This window comes from Xenopus tropicalis, chromosome 6 (assembly GCF_000004195.4).
Source record: "Xenopus tropicalis strain Nigerian chromosome 6, UCB_Xtro_10.0, whole genome shotgun sequence".
NCBI lineage: Eukaryota > Metazoa > Chordata > Amphibia > Anura > Pipidae > Xenopus > Xenopus tropicalis.
Genome location: NC_030682.2, coordinates 52,879,131 through 52,898,094, shown reverse-complemented (window position 1 = coordinate 52,898,094; position 18,964 = coordinate 52,879,131). Strand labels below are relative to the sequence as shown.

Below are 18,964 nucleotides of genomic sequence, written 5' to 3'. Positions count from 1 at the left end.
GTGCCTAAACACTATTTGAAATTCTAGAAATAAATATGATTTATTTTTTTCAGACATAGGCAATTGCTCAGATTGAAAGGAAACTATGATCTGTCTCTGCTTTCAGAGATCATTTCCCCACCCCCTTTAAGCTCACCGTTTTATGCTACCATTTCCTCACTTTGTTCCATAATGAAGTGATGGATTCTGGGACAGAGAATCTGTGCACCACCTGGGGGGTTGCATAACACCTAAAATGCAATTAGTATGCACTATAGTTTTTTTTTTTATTTTTGTCTCTACATTCCCCTAGGTTTGGGTAATCATGTCAATAGAAATTATCTGTTCAGAAGACAAGCTTTACAAAGGTTTGCCTTTTCACACTAGAACATGTTGGAGATAAAATTTGCTCCTTACACCACTTAAGGAAAGACTTGCAGTTTGGTTGTCTGGAGTGGAAATCCATATATACCATTTTTGAATTCACAGAACGAGATTGTTTAGTGCAACATATGAAACTCAATAGGGGAAATTCACAAAAGTGGTGATATTCCGACAAAATAAAAGTGGAGATAGATTTGTCGGATTTTCCACCTAATTCACAAACCTCTAATCTCCACTTTTGTGAATTTGTCTTTTAAACAGACAGTTTTCAGATTTAGTCATTTTCCAGACATTCTTTTTATGAATTTGCCTTTAGCTCTTAGTAAATCTGTCGGTGCCATCAAACCCAGTCCCACAGCTACAGGAGCCTTAGGGTAAGGATTTTAACAGCAGGATTTTGCATTTCATTTGCCATTTGTCATTTCACTTTGGGGCATTTCCTGAGGGGTAAATATTTACAATATATTCACACAAAGTTATTATTGCCTCATTGATTAAGCTAAAACTAGCATAACAATGCAAATGTGAGGTAAAAACTTTTTATATATAAGATATAAATTAAACTTTTTTTAATCAGTGTTTTACTTGTTTATAAAATGTTAATGAGGCTTTTTGCACCTATTGTTCTTTTTTAGACAGAAACTTGTCCCCTAACAATAGGCTGCTAATCCCCATTAATATGTTAATGATCCCCCAATGGGCCCCTACTTTAGGTGTGAAATGGAGACTGGGTGAAACCAAACTAAACAGAAGATCTTAGAATTGGTCTGACAGAGTTACACTGAGCTTTACGCCATTTTGAAAATGTCAGGGAAAAATGTCGGGAAAAAATGTCGTTAAAATGACGTATAAATGTCGTTTAAACGACAGATTCACAAAAGTGTCTGTAAACTGTCTTTCTTTCACCAAAAATGGAAAAGTGGCGGTTGAGTCGGAATTTTGGAGGATTTCTGTTTGTGAATCTGGAGAAAGTGTTTTCCACCACTTTTTCCACCACTTTTACTCCAAAAAAGGGCTACCTCCACTTTTGTGAATTCCCCCCAATAAGTTTATGTTTTTGTTTATTTAAGCAAACCATAAAACCTGCAATATTGTACTTATCATTTTTTCATTTTAATTAAATGAAGTTTCTCATGGTCTATGTCCCATTTAAAAGTAAGTATGGGGATACGCAATATGCAAAATATTTGGTACGTACACCTCCCTTGGGCATGGGTGCAAGAAGTAAACGTTAAATTCTGTGCACCCAATAAGCAATTACTGTCCTTATACTAAATCTATGTAAAGATAACATATATAAAATAAGACCTACATGTGGAGAGTATTTGTAATGTTTAATACTTGTAATACAGGCAAGGCACTTGATCATTCCTGAGTAAAAACAGCCATAAACCACTGTGATTTTGTTTTCTCTCAGTTTAGGCTGCTGTTGCTTTTTAATGTCCAGACATTTAAATGAATGGTTTATCTTAAAAAGACCTATCCCCCCAAAAATTAGGCATGTGCATAGGGAGTGAGTGCTCCAGCTCACTTGTTATGTGTGTATGTGATGGGGAATACACTGACCTGTCACAAGCATGAACATACTGAGTGAGCTGAAGCACTTGCTCACTATGCACAAATGTGTACCTCAACACAGCAGTCCATATCAGGAGCTCCCTTCTGGTGTGGGGCCAGAGCACTTGTAAGAGAGTTTTTAAACTATTGTTTCCCCCATTCTGAGTGTAGGCTCTGTTAGCTAGCACCTCCAGTAGCGGAAACAATGTGCACTCTTGGTCTGCAAAGGCAAAAAAGTTGTTGTCTCTTCTACTCAGGGAATGCACAGACTGGTAATGCATTCTGGACACTATAGGTGTCTCCCCCGCTTGAAGAATGTCCTGAGTGAGCTTTTGCTCCCAAGACTGATGTTTCAGTTTCCTTGATTTCCATTGCTCGTTTATATAACTCTGCTGCCTTTTCAAAGTCGCCCTCTTCGTATCTGTTAAGTAAGATAATGAATAATGTTATAGTTCCTTATACATAAACAATATGCAATATTTTATATCTATCTATATTACCCAAACACACACAATACAGCATGTGTTGCATTTCTTCAGGCATTTGGGTGCAAATTTTAATTTTTATTCTCTGAATATTCTAAAAAAAGCACAGAAAATGCAATTCTTGGTGAAGAATTGTAAAAGTAATAGCAGAATGACATTACTATCAGCATATGATTTATTCACCTATAAACCTGTTGATGTCTTAACATGTTTTTAAATAACTGTTTGCCTTTAAAAGTAACATTAATATAGAAAAAATATTGTTGCATGCCAAGCTCATGACTTTAAAGCACTGAATCCAGGATTCGGTTATGGATTCGGCAAAGATTCAGCTCTTTTCACCTGGATTCTGATTTGTACAAATCCATGCTGAACCAAATCCAAATGCTTAAAATCATGTGACTTTTTGTCACATAAAAACGGAAGTTAAAAATTTTTCGCTACGCACCCTGCACTCTTTGACCCTCCTATATACTAATTTACATATGTAAATTAGGATTCAGTTCGGTGTTCGGCCAACCCGAAAATATTTTTGGATTCAGTGCATACCTACTTTAAAGAAACAGCAACACCAAAAAAATGAATGTGTTTAAAAGTAATTAAAATATAATGTACTGTTGCCCTGCACTGGTATAACTGGTGTGTTTGCTTCAGAAACCCTACTATAGTTTATATAAATAAGCTGCTATGTAGTCATGGGGGAAGACAAGGCGCAGACAACACAGCAGATAACATAAGCTCTATAGAATACAATGGTGTTTTACAGAGCTTTTCTGTTATTTGCTATGTAACTTGTGCTATTTAGGCCTATTTTAGCTAGAATAGCTGCCCCCGTGGCTACACAGCAGATTTGTTTATACAAACTATAAGTGTTTCTGAAGCAAACACACAACTTTTACCAGTGCAGGGCAACAGTACATTATTTCAATTACTTTGATACATTTTCATTTTTATTCACGCTACTGTTTCTCTAATTCCAAATAGTTTTTTATGCACTACTCTGAATACAGACATTAATTCTTCTATATACAGGAACAATATCCATTTAATTTCTGAGCTGTAAAAATATTAGATACCTTAATGCAGGAGTCCCCAACCTTTTTTAACTTTGAGGAATAATTAAATTTAGGAAGAGTTGGGAAGCAACACAAGCATGAAAATTGTTCCTGGGGGTGACAAATAAGAGCTGTTATTGGCTGTTTGGTAGCACCCTATGTAGACTGGCAGCCTACAGAAGACACAGTTTGACAGTACACTTGATTTTTATGCAACCAAAACTTGCCTCCAAGTCAGAAATTCACCAATAAGCACCTGCTTTAAGGCCCCTGAAAGCAACATCCAAGGGGTTGGTGAGCAACATGTTGTTCACAAGCCACTGGTTACGGATCACTGACTCAATATATAAAGGCACTTATGTACACTATGGATATTTATTTAGAGCTTAAAAGGCTCTGGAGTATATTGACATGAAATAACCAAAAGTCGGCCACAATTACCTTAGCACAGCTAAATTTTTTAATGTCTCTCCAACTCTTGGATGCATTCGACCCAAACTATCTTCATAAATCTTCATTGCTCTCTCATACAGTGGCGAGGCTTCAGCTTGTTTCTTCTGTATGGTGTAAATATTTATTATATAGTTATATTCTAATAAATATGTTAACAGTATATAATGAAGTATATATTCGTGTCAAGATGTCTTGATAGAGATTTAAATTTTGACCAAGTTTCAGGGTGACATTCATGTATTTTATATATAATCTGCTCAGTGTGTCTGCACCAAGGCAGACATGAAACCTTTCAGAGCAGATACAGGAGCCAATATAGGCCCGTAGAAGGGCTGACCCGTCTTAATGTGTATTCACTTTTAAAAAATCTGGGTGGCAATGGAATTGTCATTTGTTCCATCCATGCAGGTTCTACTGGGTGCATTTGCTATTAAAAATATGTTTTTTGTTATTAACTTATGCCTAAACCTGCAGCTGAAACGAGTAAAAAGAAGTGCTTCATTGCACTGTTCTTGGTACCTTTGCAAGGACAGACTCAAGCATTACTGGCCCTTGTCAAATGCACATAAGTCACCCTGGTTTACTATATGACTAAAAGCTTACCAATCACTACTGCAAAAATTATTTTTGTGAGGGTATTAAAGAGCATTGTATACATTTTCTACACATTACTGTTACTTCTAATTAGGGTACATTAATTTACTTTTTCTATGCACATAACTGGCCAATTATTTTCCATATGACGTATGTATTAAAAGCATCTTACCATCTGACAGTACAGTACTGCAAGGTTCACCAGAGCAGTAGCAACACTTGGATGTTTGGGGCCAAAAGACTTCTGGCGAATCTCCACAGCCAGCTCATAGAGAGGCACAGCTTTATCAAGCTTACCCTAAAAAACACAAAAAGCTTGGTCCACACAATGATATACATTCTGTTCATAAATGGTATTTTGTACATCCAGCTTTTAATATTCAACTGAGTTTTGTAAAAGCGCTAAACCATATTGTTTTAAAGGAGACCTATAACCTTAACCAACAGATAATGTTTATCTTTCTGTGTGACCCATCAAAGAATCTTACCAAATCTTTGCACAGCATCCCCGCAACATCACTGCCCATGGCTCTTTTCTTTGTGCACACAAACAAAGGGGGAGGGTGTGGGGGTGAGGTGGCCAGCCAGGTTGCTCAGGGCACCCAGCAGCTTGGCCCACCTCTGTCTGTAATATTTAGGGGTATAGTTTGTCTTTAATCTTGATTCTTAAGGGAAAAACATCTTTCATAATGATTGAATAAGTTAAAGGGGCAGTTTACCTTCATTTGCAACATTGTTGCAATGAGTAGGGTTTGTGCCGAGAATACTTTTGCCTGGTGTTTTAATTAGGAAAATCTAAGATCGAAGATTTTTGTGCTTTTTGCTCTGAACAGGGAGACATTTGAAATTTATAGCCACACATTCTACTTCCTAATCCCACAGAGCCAAACCAAACAAACTGACAGCCAGGCCCGGATTTGTGGAAAGGCCACAAAGGCCCAGGCCTAGGGCGGCACCAAAATATTAAAGTTTTTTGTCGTATACGTAGTAATGGGGACCTCTCCCCAAGGAGAAGACAGCGCATGCGCAATCGCGAGTTCGTGCATGTGTGGGGGGTGCGCGTTCTGGTTGCACATGCACACGGGGCAGGAGGGGATTAGGGAGGGCGACGGACAGGGGGCGGCCTCGGGGAGCCCGACTTATAAATCCGGCCCTGCTGACAGCCTACTGAAAAGCCTCTGTATAATGTTTTGCTCATTATCTAAAAAAATAGCTGGATCTAGCTAGAGAAAGGAAATAATTTATTTATGCAGAGGCTTCTCAATATATTGTGGGTTTGTCTGACTTTACTCTTTGGGATAAGAAAGTAGAATGTGGCTTTAATTTCATGTGTGTTCAGCACAAGCCCTTTAAGGCACAATATACCCCTTTAATTAGCTTTGTTGAGCAGGGCTTATGTTGAAAATATCTTAAATTGTTGTTTTCTATTTACTCTTTACACCTCCTCCACCTTCCTCCTTTAGTAAGAAAAGTTTGTATAAATAGAGAAATTAGTTTTGTATTATAACAAGCCACTTCCTTTTCATTAGCTGCTGTTTGTCCCCAATTTACAAAGAATTCTCATCCCACAATTGGGCCCAATTGGTGGGCAAGCCTGGGTGCTGTTGCGCCACTATTAAGACCCACGGAGCTTTACCCACTCACAACAAATGAATGATAAATATTTACCACTCATAAACAAGTACAGTAGAGCAGAGCAAAAATTCACATAACTCACTTGTCTATGAGATGCTATGTTAAAAAATTATTTCTGAATGCTTTCAATCATGCTTTTTTAAAACATAATTATGAGACCACTGTGGGCTTTGTTGTACTGGTACTTAAGTCAGTCGGTGTAATGTCACTGAAATATAAAATCCCCATATGTAAAAATGGGTACATATTTTAGATTACTTACTTTCCTTTTATAGAGAACAGCTAGGTGTTTAACTGTATATGCCAGGGAAGGGTGATCAGGAGACAGTGCTCTCCTGCGAATATCTAAAGCCCTCTCGTAGAGCTCTTCAGCCTTGTCATACTGCTTCTTTTCGTTGTATAATGCAGCTAGGTTATTTATTGACTGCGCACAGTCAGGGTGATCAGCACCAAGCACCCGCTCTCTCATTTCCAGTGAACGCTTAAGAAATGTTTCAGCTGTTCTATATATAGGAAAAGCAGGGGAAAATATAAGGCTTAGAAACACTGGTATACCTATAAAATATGGAATGATAAATAAGCATAAACATGAGTTTAGGAGAAATCACTTACTCAAGATTATTCTGCAAATAATAAAGCACTCCAAGTTCATTCAGGGTCCGAGCATTATCAGAGGTGTCTTTGCCCAGTGTTAATTCCTCTAGCTGTAGAGCACGGCGCCGTAACAGAGCAAACCCATACTAAAGACAGAAAAAATAAAATGGAACATTTACAAGATACAATTTGTGAATCAGTAACGATCAGCAAGCTGTTTATTATTCATGGCAGAGATTCTTTGTGCATAGTTAACCTCATAACTATCAATGTTGTACAGCTGAATGCACATGAAAAATATCCCTCAGATGTTTGATTTTTTTCCATTTATCAGATCAATCAATCGTCAGCTATATTTGCCCTATACGTTTTGTGCCCAAGGGGCACTTAGTTACAGGCTATGAGGAAATACCTAGGACAAATGGAACTACTGTCAATTTTAATGTAGCCATTAAGATTTTTTACCGGTAATTTAATTTTTGTGGTGTCCCTGCGCTGAGGGACTGGGGCTGGTGCACCCGGACTACCACTTTGACTTGGTGAGTGTTTCTACATTTGGTTTCCTTTTGCCCCTTTTTCTTTAAATTGCAAGTTTTCGTGTAGTTGCGGCCAGTTAAAGGGGATTCTATTTGTCTAGAAATATTTAAAGCAATTGCAGAAAAAAGCAATTTTTCCCAAATGTATCAAATGGAAAACATTTCCTAGAAAGCATTGTGATCTATTAGACCCACAACTACTTTATTTTTGTCTCTCTCAATAAGTGAAATGTTTTGTTTTGGCTTTTTACCATGCTGCCTTTCCTTCTTGCAGACTTTTGTCGAATTTTCAGTGATTTTTTCCGCAGCTGCTCTGCTTGTTCAAATCTAAAGCAAAAAATAAAATAAACATTTAAAAAACAGTGTTAGCATTGCAAAGTTATGATGATATTTAAATGCACAACTTATTATCCTATCTTTTTGTCTTTCCTCCCTATTAATAACATTGGCATCAAGCATTAATTTTATTGGCCAGGGAGGCATTATTTTTGCATCCAGGAAAAAAAAAGGAAGGAATCACCAACAAGCCAGAATTGAACCAGTGCCCTCTGGATAGTTGCTATTCTTTATAGAATATTGCTCTACCACTGAGCTCCGAAGGGACCACCAGTTGCAACTGTCTCAGACAGGCTTCTAACTATGACCAATTTGCCTATTAAGCAGCAGCTCCATACTTCTCAAGAAAAAAATCCAAGATGGGTGTGGTATTTAGTGGTGTGGTCACAAAGTGCAAAAACATTTTTACAGCGCTGCGTAAGGCATCTTACAATTATGTAAGATGTGAGTGACTTTATTGGCTTTGACAATAAACTGGTTTCCTACAAGCATGGCACCTAGTTATTGTATACAAGCTTAGTCTTTGTTTTTGTTTGATGACTTTGAGCCTCCCCGAAAAATTTTCTGCAGACTTCCATGAACTGATTTAGTGAACCTGCACCTAAAAAATCATTTTTAGCACATTCATAATTCAATGCACTTCCAATTGTGCTTGCAAGTAGGCCAGCTCTATTAAACTACCAATTAATCTAAATTGCACTTGGCGACATAAAAAAAAAAATTCAAGCTTTGCTTGCTTGGAATGAGGTAGTCAATAAGAGAACAACACACTGTTTTGGGCAAAATATATAACAATGCGGAGTCTTACAGTAACACTGTTTTCATTTACACAAAAATTAAATATGCATACATTTTCCCTGTTGATAACTGGCATACCTAAATAATTAAATATGGTGCAACGTATTGACTGACTGCTATAAAAAAAAACGTACTTGTTTTGTTTCTGATACAGCACAGCCAGTGCATCAAGCTCCCTTGCTACTCTCATGTGTTCACTGCCATAAGCATTTTCACTTATTTCTAGTGCTTGTTTGTAGAGTTGCTCTGCATTTCCAAATTTCTTAGATTGCACATAAACTCCAGCCAGCTGGTGCAGAGACTGGGCAACACTAGGGTGGTCTGGATCCAAAGCAGTCTCTCTGATCTCTAATGACCTCTGAAGAGGAGTCACTGCCTGATGGAAAAGCAACAAACATTAAAAAAAAAAACCAAAACATTGCAGTAAGTATTTTTTCCCATTTTATATCTCTCTTTCCCATTTTATATATTTCTCTTTTTGCAAGCAATCAACCTATACAAACAAAAGTACAAGAACAAGAGTATCCATACCAAATGACTGGTGCCTAACCAGTTTTCACATTATAAAGAGGCCACTAAATCAGTCATAGAAGAACATAAATATTAATATTAGAATTTTGGTATTAGATTTTGGTATTTACAGCCCAAGTGACACAATAGTGGTATGGATGTTCTTAATGCCAGAATATTTCCAAGTCTTGTAATAATAGCACAAACTTTTCATTGGAGATAGAACAGTATGAGGTTGGAAAAATTACCTGGCTTAGGAGGCCCAAGTCTTTAAGAAATCGCCCCAATGTTTCATAAAGATCTGCCAGGCTGGTCATCTTCTCTTCTCCTTCACAGCTTCTTTCATACTGCTTTAACGCATCAAAGTATTCAGACGCCATTGAGATTTTATCTTTACCCACAAGCTGCCAGTAGCTAAGCAATTCTGCAAAATGCCCTCTGTAAATAAAGTTGGAGGTATATTTTTATGCTTGAATGGCTATAATTAAAGGGGAACTGTCACAAAAATGAGTTTAACATTAATTTAATGTGAACTTCAAATCACAGAAAGGAAGCTTCTTAATACAATTATTTTAATATGATGTACCCTGTCTGAAATAATTAAGTTACTCTTCACTATCATCCTCTTAGCACTCAGTCTCATTTCATGCAGGAGATGGAGTCAGAATTTTATAAAGACAGTTAGGCCAAATATATTTGTTTATGCTCCCTTTGCCTACAATGTATTAGAGCTGTCTTTAAAAATAATTGGCCCAGACACAAAGTTGCATGTTGAGAGATAGGTTGCTGAAAAGGTGATAGTGAAGAATTATTTTATAAACGGGACATATTTTTAATTCAAAAGTTTCACATTTTTTCCTCATTAATAGAAATAGCCTATAGAGTCTGACCTGTTGTAGATGTAACCATTTCCCAAGGTGTATAATAAGCAGTAATATTATGACTATTATTATCAATTATTGCTGCACTGCCAACATATTTCTCAGAAATCTGTCCTTGTAGCTGTATAGTCATATACTCATTAGTGGACACTATGGCATTCTGTTATGATTTTCATTAGTAATCTCAAAATGCATGTGCAGAAATCAATATGCCATACTGCCTGTAGTGTAGGGATCCCAGTAGATAGAGAATCAGGATAGAGAATTCCCTGGAGGTGATCTAAGCCACTAATGGGTGTTGCAGAGGCGAAGTGAGATTCCTGCCAAGTCTGACCTCAAAGGTGTACCAGCCTGTATTACACTCTACATGTGATTTTGCCTGTACCACTTACCTCAGAGAAGCTGTGGTGAGTAAACTCTGTGTATATTCAATAAACACTAGTTATTTTGTTGTTTGCAAGAACCTCTAGAACTCTAGCACAGTTTTTATTTTTCTGTATAGTATCAAGATAGGTGTAGTTGCAAAACACCCTCACCTTCCTCTTCCACCTAGCAAAGGCCCATTCTGGGTGAGAGAGTCCAGTGTAACCCATGTTCTACTGGTACTATTCCAGGAAGGCAGTTATTATGCAGAAATAGACATTAAAATAGAGATGCAAAAATCACATCTTATTTAATGGTGGGTTAATTTTTTCACAGCTACTCTGTCAGGAATGAGATCTGTTATATATTCAGAGTGCTTGTATTGTTAGTGTGGTCTTGTCTTTTTCATGTGCAAAATGGCACTTGATACTGTAAGTACAAGGCAAAATGCAGAAAAATGCATTTAGGCCATTTAGGTAGCTAACTTTTCAATGCATATACCAAATATGCATAGCAGGGAAATGTGTAATAGGTTTTAAAGGAGAAGGAAAGCTACTGAGGCAGTTTATTACCAATAGATTAGCCACAATATTGCAAGCTAAAATGCTATTGATTGTGTAGAATGTTTAACGATACCTGAGTAAACAGCCCTAGAAGCAGTTTGTTTAAGATGGAAGCTGCCATTTTAGCTTGGTGTGACTTTTTACTTTCCTGCTTGTATCTCTCCTGCTACCTTTACTCTTGCTGCTGAGGGGAGGGAGGAGGAGATGGGAGGGAGGGGGCAAGGAGAGAGGAGGAAGCTTTGCAGGTTCTAGCCATGGCCTGAAAGGTTTGAGCTAAGAAAGGAAGTCTGATACCATAACCCATGTATACAGAATAGAAGTAAAGAAGGTTGCTGTTTCGTTTCACAGAGAGCAGCATTGCTATGAGCTTAGTTTTTACCTCTCCTTCTCCTTTATTGTAAAGAGTTTTAAGATAACATATTCACAAAAACTGCACACGTTAGAACATGTTATTGAAAAAAAAAAACCAAATCAGTCAAAAATGCAGAATTGCTGTAAGGAAGCACCCAAAAATGAATATGGTTAGAAATGCCATATTTTATTTACTAATCAACCTTATTTTGTGGCAGGGGGGGTCTGGGGCTCAGTGGGTTTTTTAGGGACTTGGCTGCTGTCGGTGAGCTCTTAGCCCACACTTCTGGTGGGGGAAACAATAAAGGAGTGACAGATAACTGAAAACTTTCAGTTACTAAACTTTCACTAAACACAGAATAGATGTAAAAGTCTATATGAAAGGAAAAGTATTTTTGCGAGAGGATGTGTTAGTTGAAAACTTTCTAACTGGTAGCCACCCCAAACAAATGTGTCAACCTCTTCTTCCACTTTCAACATAACTTAATAAAATGAACACATTGCACTGTATAGAAGATGAGACTGGCACATACCTTTTGTAAAGGTTCTGAGAGACAAAGAGGTTCATGAGGCATCTGTGCAATTTCTGCTTTTCTCCTTGTTGTTGATAAAGCCAAGTGAGCTCATCAGCGCTTCTCCATGTTACCCTGTCACAGCTAGCAGATAAAATCGATATTTATATAATTTTTTTTGTTTTTTTCTTAATTAAAACACAACTGACATTGCAGCTCATGGTCTGACTTTACAGAAGAAAACAAGTTATGATGATGTTACTATATATTTCCATTTATATAAACAGGTTTAACTAAGCAGTGCACAGAGAACGCTATATGAATGTAAATTGTAAAAGCAGTTATAGCCATCTGCTCAAGGATCAAGACATGGATGGTTTCCCCAGTGTTAGAACATCTGGTCTTTTTTAAAAATGAAACTGGGTAAAATAGACTGCACAAAATAAATAATATTTGTAATATAGTTAGGCAAAAATGTAAGCTATAAGGGCTGGAGTGAGTTATGTCTAACATAATAGCCAGAACTCAAATTTAGATTGCAACTCAGATTCAAATGCAAAGGGGGGAGTAGAGTTCTGGCTAGTATGTAAGATATTTGGTCACTCCAGCCTTTATAGATTACATTTTTGCCTAACTAATTATATTTATTTATATACATTTTTTATTTTGCGCAGCCTATCTATTTTACCCAGTTTGATTTTTACACTGAACTATTCCTTTAAAGCTTCTACTGTAGCCTTGTGCCTATCTTGGAATCACATGTGTAACCAGGGCCTCATGGGAATTAGCTGCACAGAACCTTGAGGGTCCAAGTCACAGTGATCTAGCTAGAGTCTGGATAAAATTGTCAAGGCAAACCTCTCTAAATATGGATCCAGTCGTAGATGCTACTTTTAGGAACCCCAGTCCAAAGGGCCAAGGGAAAACAGAGAAAGGCTGCAGTTGATGAAGCACTTTGTACGAAACGCGTTAGGAGAGGCACTGGGATGTACTGGGATGCCACTGTTTGGTTTAGTATATATCTGAATTTGTTTTGTATTATGTTTTGAAAAAATCTTTGAGCCATTAAAATGTGGTTTTATTTTCACTGAATTCTTTGCTGTTATCTGCAGTTCATGTTCAACACCCTTAGCAGGATGGGCTAGGAGTTATGTCCTTTCTCCTGGCTACAAGAAGATCAGACCATGGTGCAGTTCTCAACTGGCAGTATGTGGATTCTAGCAAATGCCAGAGGGGCTGCTATAAGATACCATAGATGGTCACTATTTATTGGGCTGGTGGGGGGGTGTTTGGGCCTTTGTGCACTTGAAGAGCCAGGGCCTATATTAAATCCTAGTCTGGGTCTGCCCATGTGCCTCTGTCTCCCAGTGCAGGATGAAAGAAATATATGTGCTGAATGGTTCTCTATATTCAATACATGATATCTTCTTACATGAAGAAATTTTAGTTTCCTGGTTCTTGTTAAAATAATGAAATGTGTGATATTCATATATTGCATGATTTACTTTGAAACAAGTACATTTTGCAAGAGATATATCATACCTTAATTGTGCATTGAAATGCTGTATTAGTTTCTCTCTGTACTCTGAAATAATACTCTGATCCCCTTGCATATATTCCAGATTCACAGCATCCCATGCCTTAAAATTCAGGATATTAAAAGACAGAATTTCTATTGTGAACAAACATCCGTAGATTAAGATCAATTTGCACAAATTGTACATTTACAGTGGAATACAATAACATTTATAATATCCTATATTGTCTTATAACACTTAATTTTTTACTTAACTCTTTTTTTTATTTTCAAAGAGAAGAGAAAAAAAGGCAAACGAAGATTGCTTAAATTACACTGATCATGATCAAAGATTGTTAATGTTGGCATCAATTACAGTTAATATATAGTATATTTAACAGTAAGAAGGAAGAAAAAGTGGGAAAAAGGTCATATGAAAAAAAATATTAGAAGGTCAAATAAAATATCATCTGACCAACATAGTACAATTCTTCAAAACTAAGTTGTTTAGCAATAACTTAAGTTGTCCATGGCAACCGAATCACAGAAAAGGTATCCATAGTGTCCTGTGTTAAAGTCCATTTGCTGTGGAAGCTGCCAGATACACATAGGGAAAGTAGAACTTACCAAAGACCCTACACATGCCTATTGCTGTGCCTGCATCCAGAGCCACAGCATTGGGCCAAGTGCACACAGAATTCAGGGAAACTGCTTATGTATGCAATAACATACCAAATTCCGCTCAGTGTGCTTGCACCCAGGCAGACGCAATGGCTCCAGGAACAACAAAAGGTTTTTATTAACATAGGGGAAGATTCTCTGCCTGCATTTATCAGTTTTACCAGTGCAGGGCAACAGTGAGTTCACCAAATTTATCATTTTCAAATAGTACATCACAGATATATTGGAGGTACTGATTTCAGAGCTTCTGTACCTTAAATTAAAATGTTATACAATTTTTTAATAATAAATTTGTGGTCTATTATCCATGGATGCCATTGGTCTAGTAAAAACACATATAAAAAAAATTACTACATAAAATAATCAGATAACCTGTAGGTGCTGAAACTGAATCAACCCACAGCTGTACTTCAGAAGAACCAGTGTATACAGATGAAATATCAAAGATGTTAAGACTGGCCATGTGAGACCTGGGCAGAGTTCCATCAGTTCACATTCGCTAACCCCATTACGGCTGGCGCTGATAAAGCATAGAATCTGTAGTAAAAAGAAAATAACATATCCATTGTAAGGCGCTGTAGCTTTTGGTAGTGATTTGATCAACTAACTCTTTTTTAACAGACATACCGGATTCCACAGATTGAAAGGAAATCATTATAATCTGCCTTTGACTCAATGGAAATATTTCTCAGTCCCCACTTAGGCACACTCATGAAACCCCTCCCTCGCCTTGTTTCACTGTGAAGTGATGTTTTCTGAAACTTTAAGTCATTTTGCTTTTCATAGTGGATGGTTAACAGATTCTCTGGAATGCAGAGGGACTTCCTAAAGGTGGCCATACACGGACCGATTTTTTACTTACAAACGACCGATTCCCGAACGATCCGATGCTATCGTTAAGTTATCGTATAGTTGGTGGTGTACGAACGATCGTCGGCCCACTAAACGAGCCGACATTATCGTCCCCAAAATCGATCGGCCAGGTTTAAAAATTTTGGTCGTTTAACGATAAAATCTGCCAGTTGGTGTGAGTGTCAGACATTTGTCTTTCAACGATTGTTCTCTGCGCATGTCACGATTGCCAGCAACGACATCGATCGTACGTAGATGTACGATCGTAGGTATTTTACGATAATGATGCGACAAAATCTTTCCCGAATTATCGTTGCCCGTGGATGGCATATCGTATGGGAACTCGATCGCCATACGATCGTTTGTCGATATAATCGTTCATCGCACAACGAGCGAAATCGCCTCGTGTATGGCCACCTTAAGTCCAAGAACTCATCTCACATACATTCACAATTATTTTCCTAGTGCTTACCTTGTGTACTATACTGTTATCATTTTTGCCTTACTTTATGTTAGCCACTAAATGAGACTGCCTATGCCATTTTCTTACTGGTAAATACTTACCTCCCTCATAAACTCCTTGTCTTTTGCACTTGGCATAACCTCTTGCACAGAGTGCAATGCCAGTCTGTATAGAGAAACGGTATCCTGACACTGCAGGCACAGCTGTAAAACATCATCAATATTGCCAGTGCTCCCAGCCCTGTTTGAAATTAAATGTGAATATTATTTGGTAGCCTAACATAAAAATAACATACAGCATGCAAGGCAGCTAATGATTTCTGGGGTTTCAATTTACATGGTTTCGTTACATGGTTATGATCATAACCAGGCCAGCATGCTATAGATTATTCTCATGTTTTATCCAAAATGGCATGTACTCTGAGGAAATTGTTTTAAAGGAAAAGGAAAGGTCACTTGGGGGTGCCAAAATGTTAGGCACCCCCAAGTGACTTTAATCGCTTACAATTTTACCCCGGGCTGGTGCCCCTGTTAAGAGAAAACCGCACCAGCCCGGGGTACCTGCAGTGAGCGTTTTCTCTTCCTTCTGTCATCCCTGGGCTGGCGCATGCGCAGTAGAGTGAAAAGCCGACTTTTTTGTTAAGGTTCGGCTTTTCACTCTACTGCGCATGCGCAAGTGCGCGAAGAAGGAAGAGGAGACTACGCTCGCAGCTACCCCAAGCTCGTGCGGTTTTCTCCTAAGAGGGGCACCAGCCCGGGGTAAAAGGTAAGTGATTAAAGTCACTTGGGGGTGCCTAATATTTTGGTACCCCCAAGAGACTTAGCCTTTCCTTCTCTTTTAAGGGATGTACATTTTTTATTTAAATGAACTTACTTTTATATAACCAAAGGCTAGGAGATCTTTCTCCTTTTAAAATTTGTTATTGTACACTGCTAAACTCATACTCAATTGTCAAGTGAAACAATAATAAACAGATAGTATTAAATCTTACCAGGTAAGTAGTTTCGCTATTAGTGTTACATATAAAGCATTGCATGTTGTTGCTGACCGACAGTGTCTCTCCAGTTTTCTATCCTAGGAAGAGAGATTTTTTTAGAGCGACTAACAATGTATTTATAAATAATTTTTAACTTCAGCTTCCTTTGGTGATCTGCAAATAAGGGGGAAGGGGCAAATTAGCTGTCCCTGCTTTGGACATTATAAAACACATCTGCCTTTAGTAATATGCATTTATTAAATTTATTAAATTTACCTGCTCTTTGGTTAGTATGATATTTGCTCCACCACACTCCATATTTATAAGGGATTTAACATCTTTTGAATTCAGTGGATCAAGGTGAAGAGTTGGCCACAGCCTATCAATAGAAATATAAGTAAACAATGCATTTCATGTAGAAGAGTGAACTTATTATAAACATATTAATACTTATTATAAACATATTAATATTAATAAATGTTCAATGCTGAACTTAAAGGGGATCTCTATTTTAATTATTAAAGAAAATATAACTCTAAGCAACTTTACAATATGTACACATTAAAAATTCTCAGTAGTTCTTACTTTGTTTATAAACAAAACTGCCATTGAAAGCAATATTTATTTATTTATTTATCCCTTTTTTGTTGTCTGGTTCTGACTCTTGAAACAATGTAACAGAAGTCAGTTCTCCTTCAAGTCTAATATATCAGTTGACTTCTACTACTCTGTTTCAAAATACAAGACCAATACAGGTATAAATATAAACAGCCAAATGCATACTCTGTTCAACTGAGTGGCAGGGATTAGGTTTACAGTTTTAAAAAGATATTAAGGGGAAACACCTACTCTATTCCTTCCAAGAGATGTGACTGATATGTAGGGCATTTTCTTTGACCTTACAATCAAGCTCTTCCTCATAAGCTCAGTAGGTCTGAAGTTTGGTGCATTGTCAGAACTTACCTCCATGCCTGGGGGCAGGTTTCAACATTCACAGAAACAATGACTCGAACATTCACTGGTAAAGGATCAATCAACCACTTCATATGTTTCTCAGATTGCTGGTGACAGCAGAAAAATTTGTTTCACTAACAGCAAAATCTCAGAATTATTACTGCATTGATGAGATAAAGAGGATTTTTAAAATAGATTCATACTGGGTCATAGTAAGGGATGCACCAAATCCAGGATTCGGTATTCGGCCGTGATTTGGCCTTTTTTGGCAGGGTTCGGATTCAGCTGAATCCACGGTATGCTAATTAGGATTTGGAAGGGTTCAATGTTGCCGCATCAACATGGAAGTGGAAAATTTTTCACTGCACGCGCCAACATTCAGTTCGGTATTTGGCCAAATCCCTCACCATGGATTTGTGGATTCGCTGCATCCCTAGTCATAGTACCGGGCATGTTTCTAATCCATATCAGCATATGAGAGCATACCACCATGTATTTTTGCACTTCTCTACCCTATCCCACACTTTGCACCCAGGCTGAAGGTCTTTGCGCTTCCCTATCAATACAGTGTCGCCACACTGGTCGTTGCTGAATATGCTATTTTAAAATGCTTGTTCAGAAACTTTTCACCCATTCAAAAAAAATCTTTCAGAAATACTACACAATTAAAATTTAAGAAAACAAAAAATACCGACTACAATTTTGAATGTAGGTTTTGTACAGTGATTACATATAGATGTTTTTCTACCTGTATGTGATCAATGGAGTCAATAATAATGATAATGTTTCCTTGGTAGCGGATAGATAGCTTTTCAAGCCAATGAGGAAACTCTTCAAGGAACTTAGCAGGGTCCAGAGATAATGATGATACTGACCAGGAGTGTTGCATTAGCTTTTGTAACATAAAAAAAAGTATAACATTATTGAATTACAATGTGATTGAACTAGAAACTAACAATTGTTAAAAGCAAAACAAAGAAATCTACTATTTGCAATATGGCATCAAACTAAAATCTATGGTGTTTCTCAACTTGTTTTTCAGCCGCTGATTTCAATATGAGCTAACTAACATTTCTTATGATTATCTTAAATTAGCCTATGTATTTTGCTGTAAAGTACAGAGGCAAACGATTCCCAACAGTTCAGTGTGAAAATAAAACTGGGTAAAATGAAAAAATATATCAGCAACAATAGTATTTCCAACCTTACATGATTGTTTATGAAAGCCCTATAATAACTTTTCCTGATAAACAGCTATTGGGTAGTGTAATTCTGATGACTGCACACATGCTGATTTTTGTCATCAGCTGATAAGATAATGAGACTCGCATCAGGTTCATACAACTGCAACATGTATGAGAACATTGTACAGGTAACTAAATAATTCAAAACTCACAACTATGAAAAGTATATTACCTTAAGAAATAGCCTTTTTATCATCAGTGATGGTTCTGAGCTGCTTGACAATGGTCTTCCAACAAAATGATACAACATCAAAGTGTTTGGAGAATGTTTCTGCTGAAGCTGAATCCTACAGACAGTTGGTTATAGTAACACATTTATATGCACAGATGCTCACAGAAAATCTTTTAATCTGCCCAATTGACAAGACAACCGATATCTGCAGCCTTTGCAATATCAGTTGTCTCATGGAGCCGCCATACGCACATCGAATATCGTACGAAACCTCGGTGAGTGTATGGCCGGCTTAAGGGTGAAAACACGGAGCTACTTAGTAGCAGCTACTTGTCATGGCTAATAAACGGCAAAAGATACCCTACCATAGACAATACTAAGAATTGCCTCTGCTTAAACACAGGTAGAGACAATTATCAGTAAAAGATCTGCACTGTCTAGTTTAGTAGCCACGACAAGTAGCTGCTACTAGTAGCTTTGTGTGTCTTCCGGACTGTCATGAAAATGTTGTTAAATAGGT

General features: G+C 37.4%; 1 protein-coding gene across 1 annotated transcript in view; it reads right to left on the bottom strand.

Annotated features, from left to right (window-relative positions):
* Nucleotides 1–1,676: 1,676 nt before the first annotated feature.
* The window catches only part of nphp3 (nephronophthisis 3 (adolescent)), a 32,380-nt gene continuing 15,092 nt past the window's right edge, over nucleotides 1,677–18,964 (bottom strand). Inside the window, 17 exon segments of the mRNA NM_001079265.2 lie at nucleotides 1,677–2,341; nucleotides 3,902–4,017; nucleotides 4,680–4,805; nucleotides 6,405–6,645; nucleotides 6,755–6,882; nucleotides 7,524–7,599; nucleotides 8,541–8,782; nucleotides 9,165–9,354; nucleotides 11,608–11,730; nucleotides 13,129–13,226; nucleotides 14,156–14,320; nucleotides 15,200–15,338; nucleotides 16,090–16,172; nucleotides 16,351–16,453; nucleotides 17,038–17,135; nucleotides 17,777–17,920; nucleotides 18,445–18,559. Coding sequence (NP_001072733.2) covers nucleotides 2,170–2,341; nucleotides 3,902–4,017; nucleotides 4,680–4,805; nucleotides 6,405–6,645; nucleotides 6,755–6,882; nucleotides 7,524–7,599; nucleotides 8,541–8,782; nucleotides 9,165–9,354; nucleotides 11,608–11,730; nucleotides 13,129–13,226; nucleotides 14,156–14,320; nucleotides 15,200–15,338; nucleotides 16,090–16,172; nucleotides 16,351–16,453; nucleotides 17,038–17,135; nucleotides 17,777–17,920; nucleotides 18,445–18,559 — 2,359 coding nt within the window. The 3' untranslated portion in view covers nucleotides 1,677–2,169.